Source organism: Salvelinus fontinalis, chromosome 9 (assembly GCF_029448725.1).
Source record: "Salvelinus fontinalis isolate EN_2023a chromosome 9, ASM2944872v1, whole genome shotgun sequence".
Classification (NCBI taxonomy): domain Eukaryota; kingdom Metazoa; phylum Chordata; class Actinopteri; order Salmoniformes; family Salmonidae; genus Salvelinus; species Salvelinus fontinalis.
Genome location: NC_074673.1, coordinates 49,050,429 through 49,067,032, shown reverse-complemented (window position 1 = coordinate 49,067,032; position 16,604 = coordinate 49,050,429). Strand labels below are relative to the sequence as shown.

General features: G+C 44.7%; 1 protein-coding gene across 7 annotated transcripts in view; it reads left to right on the top strand.

The window, feature by feature from the left end:
* LOC129862742 (ATP-binding cassette sub-family C member 8-like) overlaps nucleotides 1-16,604 on the top strand; it is a 131,421-nt gene that overhangs the window by 95,818 nt on the left and 18,999 nt on the right. For 6 of the 7 annotated variants that reach the window (XM_055934661.1, XM_055934663.1, XM_055934664.1 and 3 more), the window contains 6 exons: nucleotides 9,601-9,685; nucleotides 10,406-10,486; nucleotides 10,744-10,881; nucleotides 10,994-11,119; nucleotides 12,308-12,404; nucleotides 15,302-15,549. In XM_055934661.1, the coding sequence (XP_055790636.1) occupies nucleotides 9,601-9,685; nucleotides 10,406-10,486; nucleotides 10,744-10,881; nucleotides 10,994-11,119; nucleotides 12,308-12,404; nucleotides 15,302-15,549 (775 nt within the window). The remainder of the gene's footprint in view (nucleotides 1-9,600; nucleotides 9,686-10,405; nucleotides 10,487-10,743; nucleotides 10,882-10,993; nucleotides 11,120-12,307; nucleotides 12,405-15,301; nucleotides 15,550-16,604) is intronic. The other variant, XM_055934662.1, reaches the window with a different exon arrangement.

Here is a 16,604-nt window from a genome sequence, read left to right as displayed (position 1 = left end):
ATTTACATAAGTATTCAGACCCTTTACTTAGTACTTTGTTGAAGCACCTTTGGCAGCAATTGTAGCCTCTAGTCTTCTTGGGTATGAAGCTACAAGCTTGGCACACCTGTATTTGGGGAGTTTCACCCATTCTTCTCTGCAGATCCTCTCAAGCTCTGTCAGGTTGGATGGGGAGCGTCGCTGCACAACTAATTTCAGGTCTCTCCAGAGATGTTCGATCGGGTTCAAGTCCGGGCTCTGGCTGGGCCACTCAAGGACTTACGGAGACTTGTCCTGAAGCCACTCCTGTGTGGTCTTGGCTGTGTGCATAGGGTTGTTGTCCTGTTGGAAGGTGAACCTTCTCCCCATTCTGAGGTCCTGAGCGCTCTGGAGCAGGTTTTCATCAAGGATCTCTCTGTACTTCATCTTTCCTTCGATCCTGACTAGTCTCCCAGTCCCTGCTGCTGAAAAACATCCCCACAGCATGAAACTACCACCACCATGCTTCACCGTAGGGATTGTGCCAGGTTTCCTCCAGATGTGATTCTCTTTCCTTCAGATGTGATTCTGGGTTCTTCGCCACCTCCCTGACCAAGGCCCTTCTCCCCCGATTGCTCAGTTTGGCCGGGCGGCCAACTCTAGGAAGAGTCTTGGTGGTTCCAAACTTCTTCCATTTAAAAATGATGGAGGCCACTGTGTTCTTGGGGACCTTCAATGCTGCAGAAATGTTTCGGTACCCTTTCCCAGATCTCTGCCTCGATACAATTGTCATGTCTGTGACTATCATTAAATGTGAAGACTTATTTTATCAAATCAATTCTCTGTGTAAGTATTATTACGTGATTAAACTAATCATGTCAACTTTAATTAACTAGGACGTCAGGGCACCACGGGAAAATCTCTATTTCCCGAATCGACTCTTCAGATATTTTCATATTTATCGATTCTTCTTCTATTAATGTATCATTATTACCTCGTCAGTTCTCATTACTGAACCTTCTCATTACTGAACATTCTCATTACTGAACATCATTACTGAACATTGAATATCTACATGAACCCTAGCCTAAATGATGAATCAGCTATACACAAATTGTCTTAATTATTTATTTACTAACTAAATAATCACAGAAATACATAACGAACAAACAGTAATGCATTGATAAGTCACTCGTGGGCTAAACCGGTATGACGGCTTGGTAGACAATGGAAAGGGGAGGGGACAGGAAATGAGCGGGAGAGACAAAATGGATTTACTACACACAGTTGATAATTATATTAGTTGAAATGCTAATCCTTTGCACATGAACAGCCGCTCATTCGAGAATAATTGCAATGTATGTATTTACGCCCTTATGTCGTTGTCTTCTCTGTTGGAATTGCCGGTCTGTCTGCTGGAGAGTCAGTTCGTCAGAGAGTCTCTGGTTAACATCCCTAGAAGCCACAATGTCTTTCGTAGTTGTCGCTTTCTAAGCGGTTCCGGATAGTGTCTGTTGTAATGGATACGTCAGGCGTACATATGGTTGTTGCATAGAATAGATGTTTCCACAGTTGTTGGTATTCTCGTACTAGACTTACGTAATTTCCAGCTGTATGGTCTGTCTCCGTGACTTAGAGAATTGTAGTTCTTAACAATTTCAACATGTAGCGTCAGCTCCGTATTTTCTGGTCTAATGTAAATTTCATCAGGAGTGGGTTTTATACACTTCTGAGAAAAGGGCGGTCCATGGCGCCAACGTAATGTCTATGCTCACGTGGGCGTGGCCACTTTATATGAAAACCCATATTTTCTCATTTAGAAGGTTAACATCACATTACATCTTTTCACAAATAGTTTTTAATCATGTTTAATCACATACGTTTCACAATATTTAGATGTAAACCTGACAGCTGGGAAATGTACACTTTAAGAGACACAGTTATGTGTGTTTCCTGTTCTTCAGGAGATCACCAAATGAAACGCACTCGTCATGACTGTCCCTTAAGTGTCCACGGACCACTCCCACATTCTCAAAAATATAAATATTGTTTAATTATTCAAACTTTTGATGTCCAAGTTTCTCTCTGTGTTCCACAGTTTACATTCTAATCTCGAACACTACAGAGTATAGGGGCAGCGTATTTTATGACCGACCATATAACAGCCGACTTCCCTCTCGACCCCTCTACGAGAGAGAGCACGCTGTAGAGCGGACCCACTGTAACCTGATCCTTCAGATCGTCACAGGAGACTTATGACAACAATCCTCTCTATGATCTTTACGGACAATTCCTTCGACCTAATGGCTTGGTTTTTGCTCTGACACTATAAACTCTTAAGACTGATTTTAGAATAAGGCTGTAACGTAAACAAAATGTGGAAAGTAGTCTGAATACTTTCCGAATGCGCTTTAAACTGCTTGTAAAACATTTGAACAAAAGCGAAATACTGTATCATGTCAGGGACCCCCAGGCTTAAGGGTTAGTTGACATCTGATTCAGTCCATTCTAAATCTCTGTTTGCCTCTTTTGTCATTGGTAACTGTTTATCTCCAACCCCCACCCGTGGCACAACACCATATGCTGTTTTCCCCTGCCACAGGATGGGTATGGTGATACACACTTTTTTTTCATCCTTATGACATACGCTTTCCCAGACGAGCAGGTAGCCTGTGTGTTTGTGGTCCTATCTCCTCTCTCTGGGCCTAATGGCCTAGCTGCAGAAAATATAATTAAATGGAACCCTGAGTTATCTCGGTTGCTGTGGAGAAGGATAGAGGAGTAGTGTTTACCTACTCACACTTGTTACTTTTCTCTCTCTCTCCATTGTTTCCCTCTCTGCTATCGCTCTCTCTCCCTCTCTCTTTGACTCTCTTTCCTCCTCTCCCCTCTTTTCCTCCCTTTCTCTCTGTTTCTGAGAACAATAGTTGAGCAGCTTTATCTCTCTCATTCGCTCTCTCTCTTCCCTGTTTCTCTGTCTCTCCAAGCCAAGTGGGATAGTTCTCTCTGTAGTCTCAGTGCTCCTCTGGGGCCTCCGTTATCAACCATGTGTAAATGTCATACTACGTTTTGGCGTACATGGAGATTCTAGGATTTGCGCACGCAACAAATTATTGGGATTTATCAAGCTGTTGCACTCAAGTTATACACATGTTTTCGTTGATAAATCAGAGCCATACCATATAAACACCCTTATATGCTTGAACTGGGTGTTGGAACTGGGCCCTGACAGTTTCTGAAAGAAAGTGCAATGGCAAATTTGATCACATTTCTGTAGAGGTGTGGGCAGAATGTTTTCATAATTTGCTGTGACTTTTTCAAACAAAAAATGTATGCCACCACAAGTGCCAAACACTGGCCGCGCATTCTGCAACATTGATTGTCTATTCGAAATACGCAAAGACAAATTGTTGTTCAATATTTAGATTATCAATAGATGATTGTGTCCATATAGTTAGCTAGCTAGCTGGCCATGCGATCGTTTAAAGGATGTGTCAATACAGCTCTGGCTTTTTTTTTTTTACACCTGACTACCGCTGAGGTGTGGTAGTCTTTCTGGCGTTTGTAACAGCCGAAACATCCCCCAGGTGGGCGCTACACTTCTGTAGTGGACTATCCAACCTGCCTACAGAGGAAGAGGAGACAACGAACGAGGTGCCCGATGAAGAGCTCCGGACCTGTCTAAGTAACTGACTGACGAGGCACCCCGCTCTGTGACATCGAAGCTCCCTCCGCTGAAGCCTTTGTGATGAGCTGCCTGGCTGAGCCTTATCATCTGAAGCTGTGGAAGACCATCGCCAAAGCACCTACCAGATCTCCACATTTTGTTTTTACAGCGTCTTTCAGATTCTCTTGGTAATGAAAGCGCTATATAAAATATTTGAAATATTATATCTCCTGCCTTGGTATAGGCTCAGAGATTAAATCGTCTGGTGTCTCGCTCCTATTGCACAGCAATACTGTAGCCTACCCATACTGTCAAATATTTTAAATAGGGTACTAATCTTTTTACTTTCGAGCATGCTTGGCAATTGAATGAGTGATGGATGAATGGTAGCCTAATATTTGTTGCATAGCAGAAATTAACCATGTCAGACCAATGTCAGAAAAGGAGAAACATGACCTGCAATATCATTATGATTACATATACGCCGACACGCTGCTCAGTGTTTTATTTATTACTCGGGAGGTGCCAGGACAAAAGGTGAGGGCGAGTGTGGGGTGGGGGTGTTCTGAGGTACCGGAACTCATGAGAAGAAAAGAAAAATCACCTTTTATAATAAATCATTGCATGCATATCATCACATTTGCGTAGGGGCATCGAGCAGTAGAGTAGAGGCACTCACAGAAGTTGCACACATTGGGAAACATTTTAGTAGTCGAGGGTCTTTTTATTTGACATGACTGGAGACTTTGGCAGAATCTTTTTTAATACAGCTCAAGTGATCGAAATGGCAGGCTACGTTGACACTGACAAACTGAGATCCGTAAAAACGACCTTGTCTTGAATCCATCAATAGCCTAGGCCTAGGTGTGTCGACACATATTGTAGGCTAAAATATGAGGAAGTTATAGTCCTAAAAATGCTTTCCAGTTTCACTGTTTCACCCAATGACGTGCGCTCGTGCCAAAAGCTTATCTCTCTCTTGTTTTACTTTGTAAAACAATATTTGGAAGTATGTTGGTAGCCTACAGTCTTCTCTTTTCAGCAGGAGCCATTTGCTTTCCAACCTGTATTTTCCCTCGATTGTATTTGAAATATTGCGAAAGGCCTGTTTTGTCTGCATTCTGTTTGTTGACAGATTTGCCGTGCGTTCCCTACTGTAGGCTGTTCCTTATTGGGCGACAATCCACAAGAAGCTATTGATTCTCTGTGGCTAAATTATAGGCCTTCTCATGGTGTAGTAGGCTATTCTGGATGATTTAATTTATTTCCGAACAGAGCAGTAATTCTATAACTTTGTCAAATTTATTTCAATTTATCAGGGGTGCTGCAGTTCCTCCAGAACCCTTTGCATGGTAATGATTCTATAAGGAAATAAATATTGAAGTGGAACGCTGGAGAGAGGAAAGTTGCAGGCTCGTGTCTATCAGAGCAGAGAGGGAGAGAGTTCATAGAAAGTGAATCTCATTCTAGTTATGTGAGAGATAGACACACTTCTCACACAGCCACCCGTTGGTCTCATACATACAGTAGGTTACAATGTTGCACTAAACCCGGGCCGGCCCAACCCCAATCAAGTCTTAGAATATAGGCCCGGGATGAAAATCTACTTTTTCACATTATGTTTTTTTCTGGGGGCAGGAGAATTAACGAAGAGGCAACTCAAATGATCATTTTGTTTCAGATTTGGATGAGGGCCTCTAGGGGGTCGTTTGTGTTGTTGGGTGGATCTTGGCTGTTCACAGGTCTTGGTGTGCCTCCCTACTGGCTTCCTGGTGGCCCCCTGTACTGACTTGGTGATGGAATAGGGGATGCTGGGAGAGGTGAAGGCGGATTGGAGGGTCCGGGGGGGTCTGGACTGAGGCTGGACCGGCCATTTTCGTTCCCCAGTCCAGACGTTGTCTTCGTCCAGGACCCTCCTAGCCGCTGACTTGAGGATGGCGAACCTACTTGTATGTTATAGTCCTGGATGCATTCATTGTGACGTTTTACTGTAACTACCCCAGATGCTGCTCTATTGCTCCCTTCCTACAGCCTGTCTGTTTTATTCTCCTCAGGCTTTTCTTTTTTTAAATATTTTTTTAAATCTGTCCTCTCATTCCCTCTCCACCCTCTCTCTCTCACTCTTTCCATCTCTCTTTAATAAAGCCCCAGGGCCAGACAGGCTTCATTCATCCCTTTATGTAATTCAAGTCTTCTTAAGGGGTCTACAGACAATACGCAAACAGGGTCGATGGAGCGTAGCGCAGTGTTGCAATGTCGTCACAAAAGGGGTAGCTCCTTGTAATATTCTCCAACATTCCACACAGTTTTTTTTCCTACATGGAAATTGAGACCTGACGTGTTATTCCTTGCGAAGACTGAGGGGCAGTATTGAGTGAGTTTTGCAACGTAAGTCCAGTATCCCTTCTGGTATAAACACAGACGGGATGGACGTTCTGCTACTTCGCTTCTACCGCTTGCAAGTTTACTTTTTTTGTGCTTTTTATGAGATTTTGCTAAGCGCAATTATGTCCAGTTTGGTGGATTGTCTGTGCGAGCTGGTGAGACTACGACACTGACATTATGCAGCGGGTGGATGACTTAAAGAAACGGCAGCAGGAGTTACAGAAACAGCAGCAGCGTCCGGCGAAAAACCGTCTACGACGTCATGGTGCCATGGATGGTGTCTATTCCTGCCGATCAACTTCTCCCGTTTTGTCTCAAACCCCAAAATGGTTGTGTATCTAAAAGGTCTGCAAATGTATTTGTCTGGTTGTTTGTGGCAGAAAGTATTGTTGTGTTCAATCAGTCACTCGGTAAACTTGTACGGCTTTGTACATGAGCTCCATTGAAAGGCCACTACACGTGACCACGTACAACCTTGTGTTATGTAGATGAGGTTCTAGCCTTGTTGTCTACAGCTGGACAGCAATTCTCACCCATTTGCTATAGTAGGAAAGGCCACTAAGGCCACTCATTGAAAGGCCACTGCACAACACAAGGTTAGGTAAGTGTGAAGGATGAAGTGACTGTCATTATAGTACTATACTGAACCAAAATATAAACGCAACATGTAACAATTTCAATGATTTTACTGAGTTACTATTCATATAAGGAAATCAGTCAATTGATATTAATTCATTAGACCCTAACCTATGGATTTAACATGACTAGGCAGGGGCGTAGCCATGGGTGGGCCTGGAAGGGCATAGGCCCACCCACTTGGGAGACAGGCCTAGCCAATCAGAATTGAGTTTTTTCGCCACAAAAGGGCTTTAATACAAACAATTACTCCTCAGTTTCATCAGCTGCACAGGTGGCTGGTCTCAGACGATCCCGCAGGTGAAGAAGCCGGATGTGGAGGTCCGGGGCTGGCGTGGTTACATGTGGTCTGCGGTTGTGAGGCCGGTTGGATTTACTGCCAAATTCTCTAAAACGACATTGGAGGTGACTTATGGTAGAGAAATGAACATTCAGTTCTCTAGGCAACCGCTCTGGTGGACATTCATGCAGTCAGCATGCCAATTGCAGACTCCTTCAAAACGTGAGGCATCTGTGGCACCTGGTAACCTGGTGTCCCCGCACATTGACTCTGTACCGGTACCCCTTGTATATAGCACTGCTATTGTTATTTACTGCTGCTCTTTAATTATTTGTTATTCTTATCTCTTACTTTTTTTTAGGTATATTCTTAACTGCATTGTTGGTTAAGGGCTTGTAAATAAGCATTTCACTGTAAGGTCTACACCTGTTGTATCCGGCGCATGTGACAAATACAATTTGATTTGATTGTGTTGTGTGAGAACTGCACAGTTTAGAGGCCTTTTAGGTGCACCTATGTAAAGATCATGCTGTTTAATCAGCTTCTTGATATGCCACTCCTGTCAGGTGGATGGATTATCATGGCAAAGGAGAAATGCTCACTAACAGTGATGTAAACAAATTTGTGCACAAAATTTGAGAGAAATTTGCTTTTTGTGCATATGGAACATTTCTAGTATCTTTTATTTCAGCTCATGAAACATGACCAACACTTTACATGTTACGTTTCTATTTTTGCTCAGGATATTTATTGTGATTTGTAAAGTGTGAACAAGAAGAAGAGCAAAACCCAAGTGTGTAGCTTACAACATGACACAAACTGTCATCAACCAGAAAAAGAGAACTTACACTACATGACCAAAAGTATGTGGACACCTGCTCATCAAACATCTCATTCCAAAATCATGGACATTAATATGGAGTTGGTCCGTCCGTCCCCCCTTTGCTGCTATAACAACCTCCACTCTTCTGGGAAGGTTTTCCACTAGATGTTGGATCATTACTGCGGGGACTTGCTTCCATTTAGCTACAAGAGCATTAGTGAGGTCGTACACTGTGTTGGGCGATTAGGCCTGACTCACAGTCTGCGTTCCAATTCATCCCAAAGGTGTTTGATGTCGTTGACTTCAGGGCTCTGTGCAGGCCAGTCAAGTACTTCCACACCGATCTCGACAAACCATTTCTATATGGACCTTGCTTTGTGCACTGGGGCATTGTCATGCAGAAACAGGAAAGGGCAGTTCACAAACTGTTGCCACAAAGTTGGAATCACAGAATTGACATTGTATGCTGTAGAATTAAGATTTCCCTTCAACCCTGAACCTTGAAAAACAGCCCCAGACCATTATTCCTCCTCCGCCAAACTTCACAGTTGACACTATGCATTGGGGCAGGTAGCGTTCTCCTGGCATCTATATTGATATAAGTTTCACACGCGTGTATATAGTCACATGTATTTAGTGTATCTTACCTGGATATAGTTGGTACCTTGCATCACAGGCTGCCATTAGGAACATTGAGAAAAAGCCCTTGTAGTTTATAGTGTACGCTGCCCAAGTTTGCCGGACCTCGGATCCGAACATATTTTACGTCGACAGCTCCTGCACAAAACGGATAATTCCAACGATCCCCAAAATCTCTGGCGAGTTCTGCCCATTGTGCCACGGAGGGATAAGCAACAAAATCCACCTTCAGGACTTGCCAGATAGCCTGGCACACTTCCGTGACGATGGCTCAGACTGTCATGATTACAGGCTTATAAGTTATATCTCACAGAGATGCTTTTCTGTGTGCTGCCACAAATCTGGCAACTCGCATTCCGAAAGTATTGAACATGTCTTTTCTCGTCAATGCTTCGCATTAGGTTGGACAAGAGACGTGTATTCTCCATTTTTCTCAGCCCCCCCCCCCCCCCCCCCTTCTCATGAGTAGTAGTAGCAGTCCAAGCTCCTGCAATACAAATAAGAGACATGTTTGCTTCTGTGGCTAAAAAAAGTAGTGTTGTAAAACAGAACGCCAGACTAGCCTGACGTGTAGCTCGCGCTTGTAAACGAGCATAGAGCGCCGGATCCGGAAGTTCAAACGTCCTCGCTAGCTAGAGTCAAAAAAGAGTGCCTTGGCTCCTCTTGCTTGGTTAAGCGTCTCTGACTCCCCAAGCCCCCTAGTGGATATACACTATACAAGGCGGACTTCCTCTCTGGGTGGAACGCAACGAAACACTCCGCCCGCGAACGTGCATGCACGTAGTTCTACGTGCGTTAGACCCATTTAGACATTCACTGTTTAACTTGATCCTCTTAAAATGTTCTTCAGTTGAGCCGCATCTCTGTGGAGATGTTTATCCTGAATACAACCTTAGAATGATATACTGTTGCTGTCTGACGGTACATAGATAACAGTAAGAGTATTGGATACTGTAAATGGATTACAGTAACAGTATTGGTACCATAAAACTGGTTATGGTAACATACTGTACCATTAACATACTGTACCAACGGGCTGCCTACCGTAAAAACTATGGTAAAACTATTTTTTTTACAGGGTACCATGATATCGTTACTCTGACGGTACAAATCACTAGGAATCTGTTCAGCGTTCCCCAGCCCGTTGACATTTCAGGGTATTTGTTTTAATGTCACGGTTGTCATCTGATTATCTGTTTCTGTGTTGTCCAGGTACAAGGCTGTCATTGAGGCGTGTTCCCTGCAGCCGGATATCGACATCCTGCCACAGGGAGACCAGACGGAGATCGGAGAGAGGGTCAGTGACCCACACCGTCACTGTCTCTGTCACTGTTTCTGTCGCTCTGGACCACTCGTACTTGTCTCTTGTCATTCTCACTTACTAAATGGCAATCAAGGGGACCACATTATAATAGTTGTAGTCAAGTATAACCTTTTATATAATCTTTATGTATTCAGGTTATAGACAGACTTTCGCTATAGAGACTCCTGTCACCACCTGTCTGTTTGATGTTTATACTGTATGTACAGGAAGCAAGCTTCACCAGAGCTCGCCCAGTACACTGTCATGTTTGTTTTGTTCAGGCATCATTCTGTTACGTAAGCAGGTCTTGGTTGTGTTTCTGTCACAAAGGTGTGTGTGTTTTAATAATATTGCGGTGTTTATTTCTGTAATGTTGCTGTTTGTGTAACCTCTCATGAATAGACTACGTGAACATACGCAAGATTCTAGTTCTGGGTGATGTGTGTGTGTTAATTGATGTCCACTACCACTTCTATAGAATAGGCATGACCCTATTATGCAGAGACAGAAGTGGATAGTAGATTATTCCACTACAGCGAGTCTTAGTGGCAGCAAAGGAAGAAGAGGGCAGATACATCAGTCTACCTTTGGGGAGAGCTCCTGACACTTAATCACGCACACACACACATACACTGTAATGTGGTCTGATAACGCTGATACTGTACGCTCAACGTACCTCCATTCATTCTGTCCCTCCTCCCTCTCTCTCCACAGGGTATAGTTCTATCTGGAGGGCAGCGCCAGCGTATAGGTGTGGCCAGAGCCCTGTACCAACAGGCCAACGTGGTCTTCCTGGTGAGAGAACCTGTCTACACTAACTTAGGTCTACACGGTGACCTCAGCTTCATCAAAAAGAATCCTGTTGAATCACATAGAACTGATAATAGTAAAGTAACCAATATTTCCCCCCCTTTGCAAATCACTTTTCACCTCGTCTCTGTATTCATTTATTTTGCATTGGAAACATTGAGATGAAGCTACAATACATTGTCTTTGATTGTAGCCCATGGAATCATGTACCTCTCTTTGACCTGTCCCGTTGTGTGTTTCAGGATGACCCGTTTTCAGCTCTGGATATCCACCTGAGTGACCACCTGATGCAGGAGGGCATCCTCAAACTGCTGAGAGAAGAGAAGAGGACTGTGGTGCTGGTCACTCACAAACTACAGTACCTACCCCACGCCGACTGGGTGAGAGTAGAGTGTGCAGGCACGCATGTGTGTGTATTGTGTTCCACAAGCAGCGTTCTTCATTCACATCCAGACGGTCACTAATTCAGTCACTCTCTCCCTCCGTGATCAGATCATAGCGATGAAGAACGGGACCACTCAAACCGAGGGGACTCTGAAAGACATCCAGAACTCTGAACCGGAGCTTTTTGAACAGTGGAAGACCCTGATGCACCGGCAGGACGGAGAGTTTGAGAAGGTACTGTATCGGACCGCGTGTCTCCAGATGGCCATAACAGAAATGGTCAAAAGGGGTGTGATGATGACACATCCTCACCTCTCATAGGCCTGAGTTTACACAGGCAGCCCAATTCTGATCTTTTGCCCAGTTATTAGTCAAAATAGCTGATCTGATTGGTCAAAAGACTAATAAGTGAAATCAGGGCTCCTGCGTTCAGTACGAAATAACGGTGTGTAATGTTGAATTAAACGGAAACGGTGCCGTACTGAACAACCAGTTGAAGAACGGTGTGATGATTTTGTATGGTGTGCTGCAGGAGCTTTAGTGATTTCAAATGTTTACACCCATATTGATCAGGCCTCACCTTGCCACACCCACCAAACGGGAGCAAACATACCTCAACGGCTGTTAAAGAACCGTGAGCACTGTGTTAGGGAAAAACGTGTCATTCAGTACAAACAGTCACGCAATGTAGTGAATGTTGGAGCGAACTGAACGCACCCCAAAATGTAGCTGCCTGTGTAAACGCAACCATATACAGATACAGTGCATTCGGAAAGTATTCAGACCCCTTGACTTTTTGTTACGTTACAGCCTTATACTACAGGTGGACTCCAAGTTGTAGAAACATCTGAAGGATGATCAATGGAAACAGGATGCACCTGAGCTCAATTTCGAGTCTCATAGCAAAGGGTCTGAATACTTATGTAAATAAGCTATTTCTGTTTTTTTATTTGTCATTAATTAGCAACATTTTCTCCCAAAAAGCAACAGTTTTTGCTTTGTCATAAAGGGGGATTGTGTGAAGATTGATGAGAATTTTAGAACAAGGCTATAATATAACAAAATGTGGACAAAGGGAAGGGGTCTGAACACTTTCCAAATGCACTGTATTCCCTATTGTGTGAATGTGTTCATGTTTATTTATCAGAGGGCCCTGCTTTTTCAGTAATATTTCATAACCTGCCAGAGTTAAACATATTCCATAATTTAATCTGCTACAGTTGTGTGAACTTTTTATGTGCACAACGTAACGGCCGACTTCGTCACAGGGTCACACAACTGATGAGGAATTGAGACGTTTGTACCTGGGCTTGCTCTTTTTGCCTCCTTTTTTCCTGCTTTGTTTTAAATTCATCTGGTCAAATCTATTTCAGCAAACTACCTCAGCTGAAACTCTGATGTGTGTCCGTGTGCATTCTCCAGGAGACAGTGCCTGAGAGTATGACGGTGTTGGAGCGTAAGAACCTGCGGAGGGCCATGTACTCCAAAGAGGCCGCCAAGACTGAGGAGGAGGACAAAGGTGAGAGGTCAAAGTTCACAAACTTCCCAATGGAATTGAAGGACACCGACTGTCAATCACTCGCTAATGGGAACCAGGGCGGTTAGCATGAGCATAGTTACTTCAGTATGCTTTGTTTGTGGAGACTACAAAATGACAGGAGCTAAATTTACTAGGTGTTAAAAAAAAATAAAGTGTTTCTTAAATGGGATGCCTCTGCAGAGTATCCGTTTCTGAGCCTAAAGTGGAACTAATGGTGTGTGTGATCCTGTGGGGTCTGTCTGTGGCGATGTTCCAGTAAACTACCTCAGCTCAAACTCTGCGTTCTTTTCTCTTGGTCAACACTGATCTGTAAAAGACGTGGACTAGTCAAGTCCTGGGCCAGAGACTTCCACGTCTTTTAAGATCTGTTGAAACGGAAAAGGGGGGAATCTGGTCCTTGGGGGGGGGGCTACATTTTCTGCTCGTTTTCATCCTTCCCCATCAACCAACAACTGGTTTTAGGCCTGAAACCAGGTGAAGAATCAATGCCATTAATAGAATAAAGTAGCAGAGGGAAACGAGAACCAGCACACTGCTGCTCTCTAGGACCAGAGTCCCACACTGGTTCAGAGTATTGGGACAAACCCTGTGTGTGTCTCTCCGCTGTGATGTCCGGATAGACGTTGCCCTTAGGCACAGATCTAGGATCAGCGTACCCTCCCCATCCCCAAACCATTACCTTTATCCACAAAACTGACTCAAGATCAGGATCTATCTAAGGGCAAATGCATCTTATGTGCTGTGGCGACAGTGCCACGGTAGTGGTACTGTGCTCTTTATTCTGTGTTCTGTGTTGTCTCCTGTGTTCTGGTGGCACCCCGGTGTGGACTGAGACAACCCCAGCACAGAGTGTCGCTGCTCTTTTAGACGTGGCAGGTTTGGGCCGTCCGCATGGTTTTACTGAGTGGTTCCCAGTCGCGACCAGTCTGTGTCATCGTGTTGCAACTGCGCTCCGTACTACTTCCCGTGTGGCTCCCGTGTAGGCTTGTAGCTCGCAGACTCTACCCATGCTCCATTTCGTACCGTTTCCATTCTCTTGTTTTCTCCCTCTCTCTTTCCCTCCATCCTTCGCTCTTTCTTTCCTGATCTCTCCCTCCGGCCTATCCCGTAGACACGCCCATTCAGTCATCAGCACTGAGGCTTGCCTGCATGATGTCATGTATGTTTAGATAAGGGGAATAGGTAGGAAGTTGTCAGCACTGCTCCGCTCCCCATGGTCAATGTGTCCTGTCTACTGTCCGTGCTCTACGTGCTCGATCTAACCCAACACATGAAACAAATGATGTTTCCCATTAGGAAACAAATGATGTATCGATACAGGACTGAACGACCAGTTGGTCGTGTGGTCATGGCTAGAAGGGATCCAGCTTTTGTCAAATGAATGTCAGATTTGACTTTTCGTAGCAGGTTAGGAGGATTTGGTTAAGGTTAGAAAAAGGGTTAGGGTTAGCTAAAATGCAACAACCACTAAAAAAATTAACTTTTGACGTTAATTTTACAAAAGCTGGATCCCTTCTAGCCATGACCCTGCTCTGTCTTTAGCTGTAGCTATATTTCTGTCTTTTCTCTTCCCCTTCTCTTCCCCCTGTCTTTACTCTTCCCCTTCTCTTCCCCCTGTCTTTACTCTTCCCCTTCTCTTCCCCCTGTCTTTACTCTTCCCCTTCTTTTCCCCGTCTTTACTCTTCCCCTTCTCTTCCCCCTGTCTTTTCTCTTCCCCTTCTCTTCCAGCTGTCTTTTCTCTTCCCCTTCTCTTCCCCCTGTCTTTACTCTTCCCCTTCTCTTCCCCCTGTCTTTTCTCTTCCCCTTCTCTTCCCCCTGTCTTTTCTCTTCCCCTTCTCTTCCAGCTGTCTTTTCTCTTCCCCTTCTTTTCCCCCTGTCTTTACTCCTCCCCTTCTCTTCCCCCTGTCTTTTCTCTTCCCCTTCTCTTCCCCCTGTCTTTACTCTTTCCATTCTCTTCCCCCTGTCTTTTCTCTTCCCATTCTCGTCCCCCTGTCTTTTCTTTTCCCCTTCTCTTCCCCCTGTCTTTTCTCTTCCCTTTCTCTTCCCCCTGTATTTTCTCTTCCCCTTCTCTTCCCCCTGTCTTTTCTCTTCCCCTTCTTTCCCCTGTCTTTTCTCTTCCCCTTCTTTTCCCCCTGTCTTTTCTCTTCCCCTTCTCTTCCCCCTGTCTTTTCTCTTCCCCCTGTCTTTACTCTTCCCCTTCTCTTCCCCCTGTCTTTTTCTCTTCCCCTTCTTTTCCCCCTGTCTTTTCTCTTCTCCTTTCTCTTCCCCCTGTCTTTTTCTCTTCCCCTTCTCTCCCCCCTGTCTTTTTCTCTTTCCCTTCTCTTCTCTTCCCCTGTCTTTTCTCTTCCCTTTCTCTTCCCCCTGTCTTTTCTCTTCCCCTTCTCTTCCCCCTGTCTTTTCTCTTCCCTTTCTCTTCCCCCTGTCTTTTCTCTTCCCTTTCTCTCCCTCCTGTCTTTACTCTTCCCCTTCTCTTCCCCCTGTCTTTTCTCTCCCCCTTCTCTTCCCCCTGTCTTTTCTCTTCCCCCTCTCTTGCCACCTGAGCTGCTGTGAAATGGCCTATCACTCTGCCTTCCAGTCTTTCAGTCAGTAGCTGAAACAGAGCCTTCCTCTCCTGAGTCCCATTTCACTTCCAGTCCTCCTGCTCCTCACTTGCCACACAGATACTCCTGTCATATTGTATCCATTAGCGAGAGAGAGAGAAGGACACGGAGAAGAAGAAGAAGAGAGACCGGGATATAGGGGGCGAGAGGAGGAAGGGAGAAGCAGAGAGAGGCGAGATGGAAGGGGCGTATATATAGTGGGGAGACACACACACAGCCCCCCCCCCCACCCTCACACAGTCTATCCCTCGCTCATGCAGCTCTCTGTTCTTCCAGAAGAGTCTGTGGACAGTGACGAGGATGACAATATGTCCCAGGCCATGCGTCACCGCACCACCATCCCCTGGCACTCCTGTGGGGTCTACCTGTCCTCTGCAGGGCTCCTCCTCCTGCTGCTGCTCCTCCTATCACAGCTCTTTAAACACTCCCTCATGGTTGCCATCGACTACTGGCTGGCCCACTGGACCTCCCGTGTCATCAATGCCAAGATGGAAGCCACCGGGAGGAACTGCACCGTCGCTCAGGTCAGGTGACAGGCTTCAATTTGGTCCTACTAAACCAAATGGCAATGTGTTTTTAAAACACTGGTAACGCTTTAATCTACAGTACACTTTTTACCTTACAGTGTAGTATTCACTTTAAAGGACCTGGTGAAATGTTAGTTTACAGTGCCTTGCAAAAGTATTCACCCCCCTTGGCGTTTTTCCTAGTTTGTTGCATTACAACCTGTAATTTAAATAGATTTTTATTTGGATTTCATGTAATGGACATACACAAAATAGTCCAAATTGGTGAAGTGAAATGAAAATTACTTGTGGTGTGTGCATATGTATTCACCCCCTTTGCTATGAAGCCCCTAAATAAGATCTGGTGCAACCAATTACCAACAGGTCACATAATTAGTTAAATAAAGTCCACCTGTGTGCAATCTAAGTTTGACATTATCTGTCACATCATCTCAGTATATATACAGCTGTTCTGAAAGGCCCCCTCTGCAACACCATTAAGCAAGGGGCACCACCAAGCAAGTGGCAACATGAAGACCAAAGAGCTCTCCAAACAGGTCAGGGACAAAGTTGTGGAGAAGTACAGATCAGGGTTGGGTTATAAAAATAATATCAGAAACTTTGAACATCCCACAGAGCACTATTAAATCCATTATTAAAAAATGTAAAGATATAGCACCATAACAAACCTGCCAAGAGAGCGCCACCCACCAAAACTCACGGACCAGGCAAGGAGGGCATTAATCAGAGAGGCAACAAAGAGACCAAAGATAACCCTGAAGGAGCTGCAAAGTTCCACAGCGGAGATTGGAATATCTGTCCATAGGACCACTTTAAGCTGTACACTCCACAGAGCTGGGCTTTATGGAAGAGTGGCCAGAAAAAAAGCCATTGATTAAATAAATAAATAAGCAAACACGTTTGGTGTTCGCCAAAAGGCATGTGGGAGACTCCCCAAACATATGGAAGAAGGTACTCTGGTCAGATGAGACTCAAATGTAGCTTTTTGGCCATCAAGGAGAATACTGTCCGGCGCAAACCCAACACTTCTCATCACCCCTAGAATACCATAC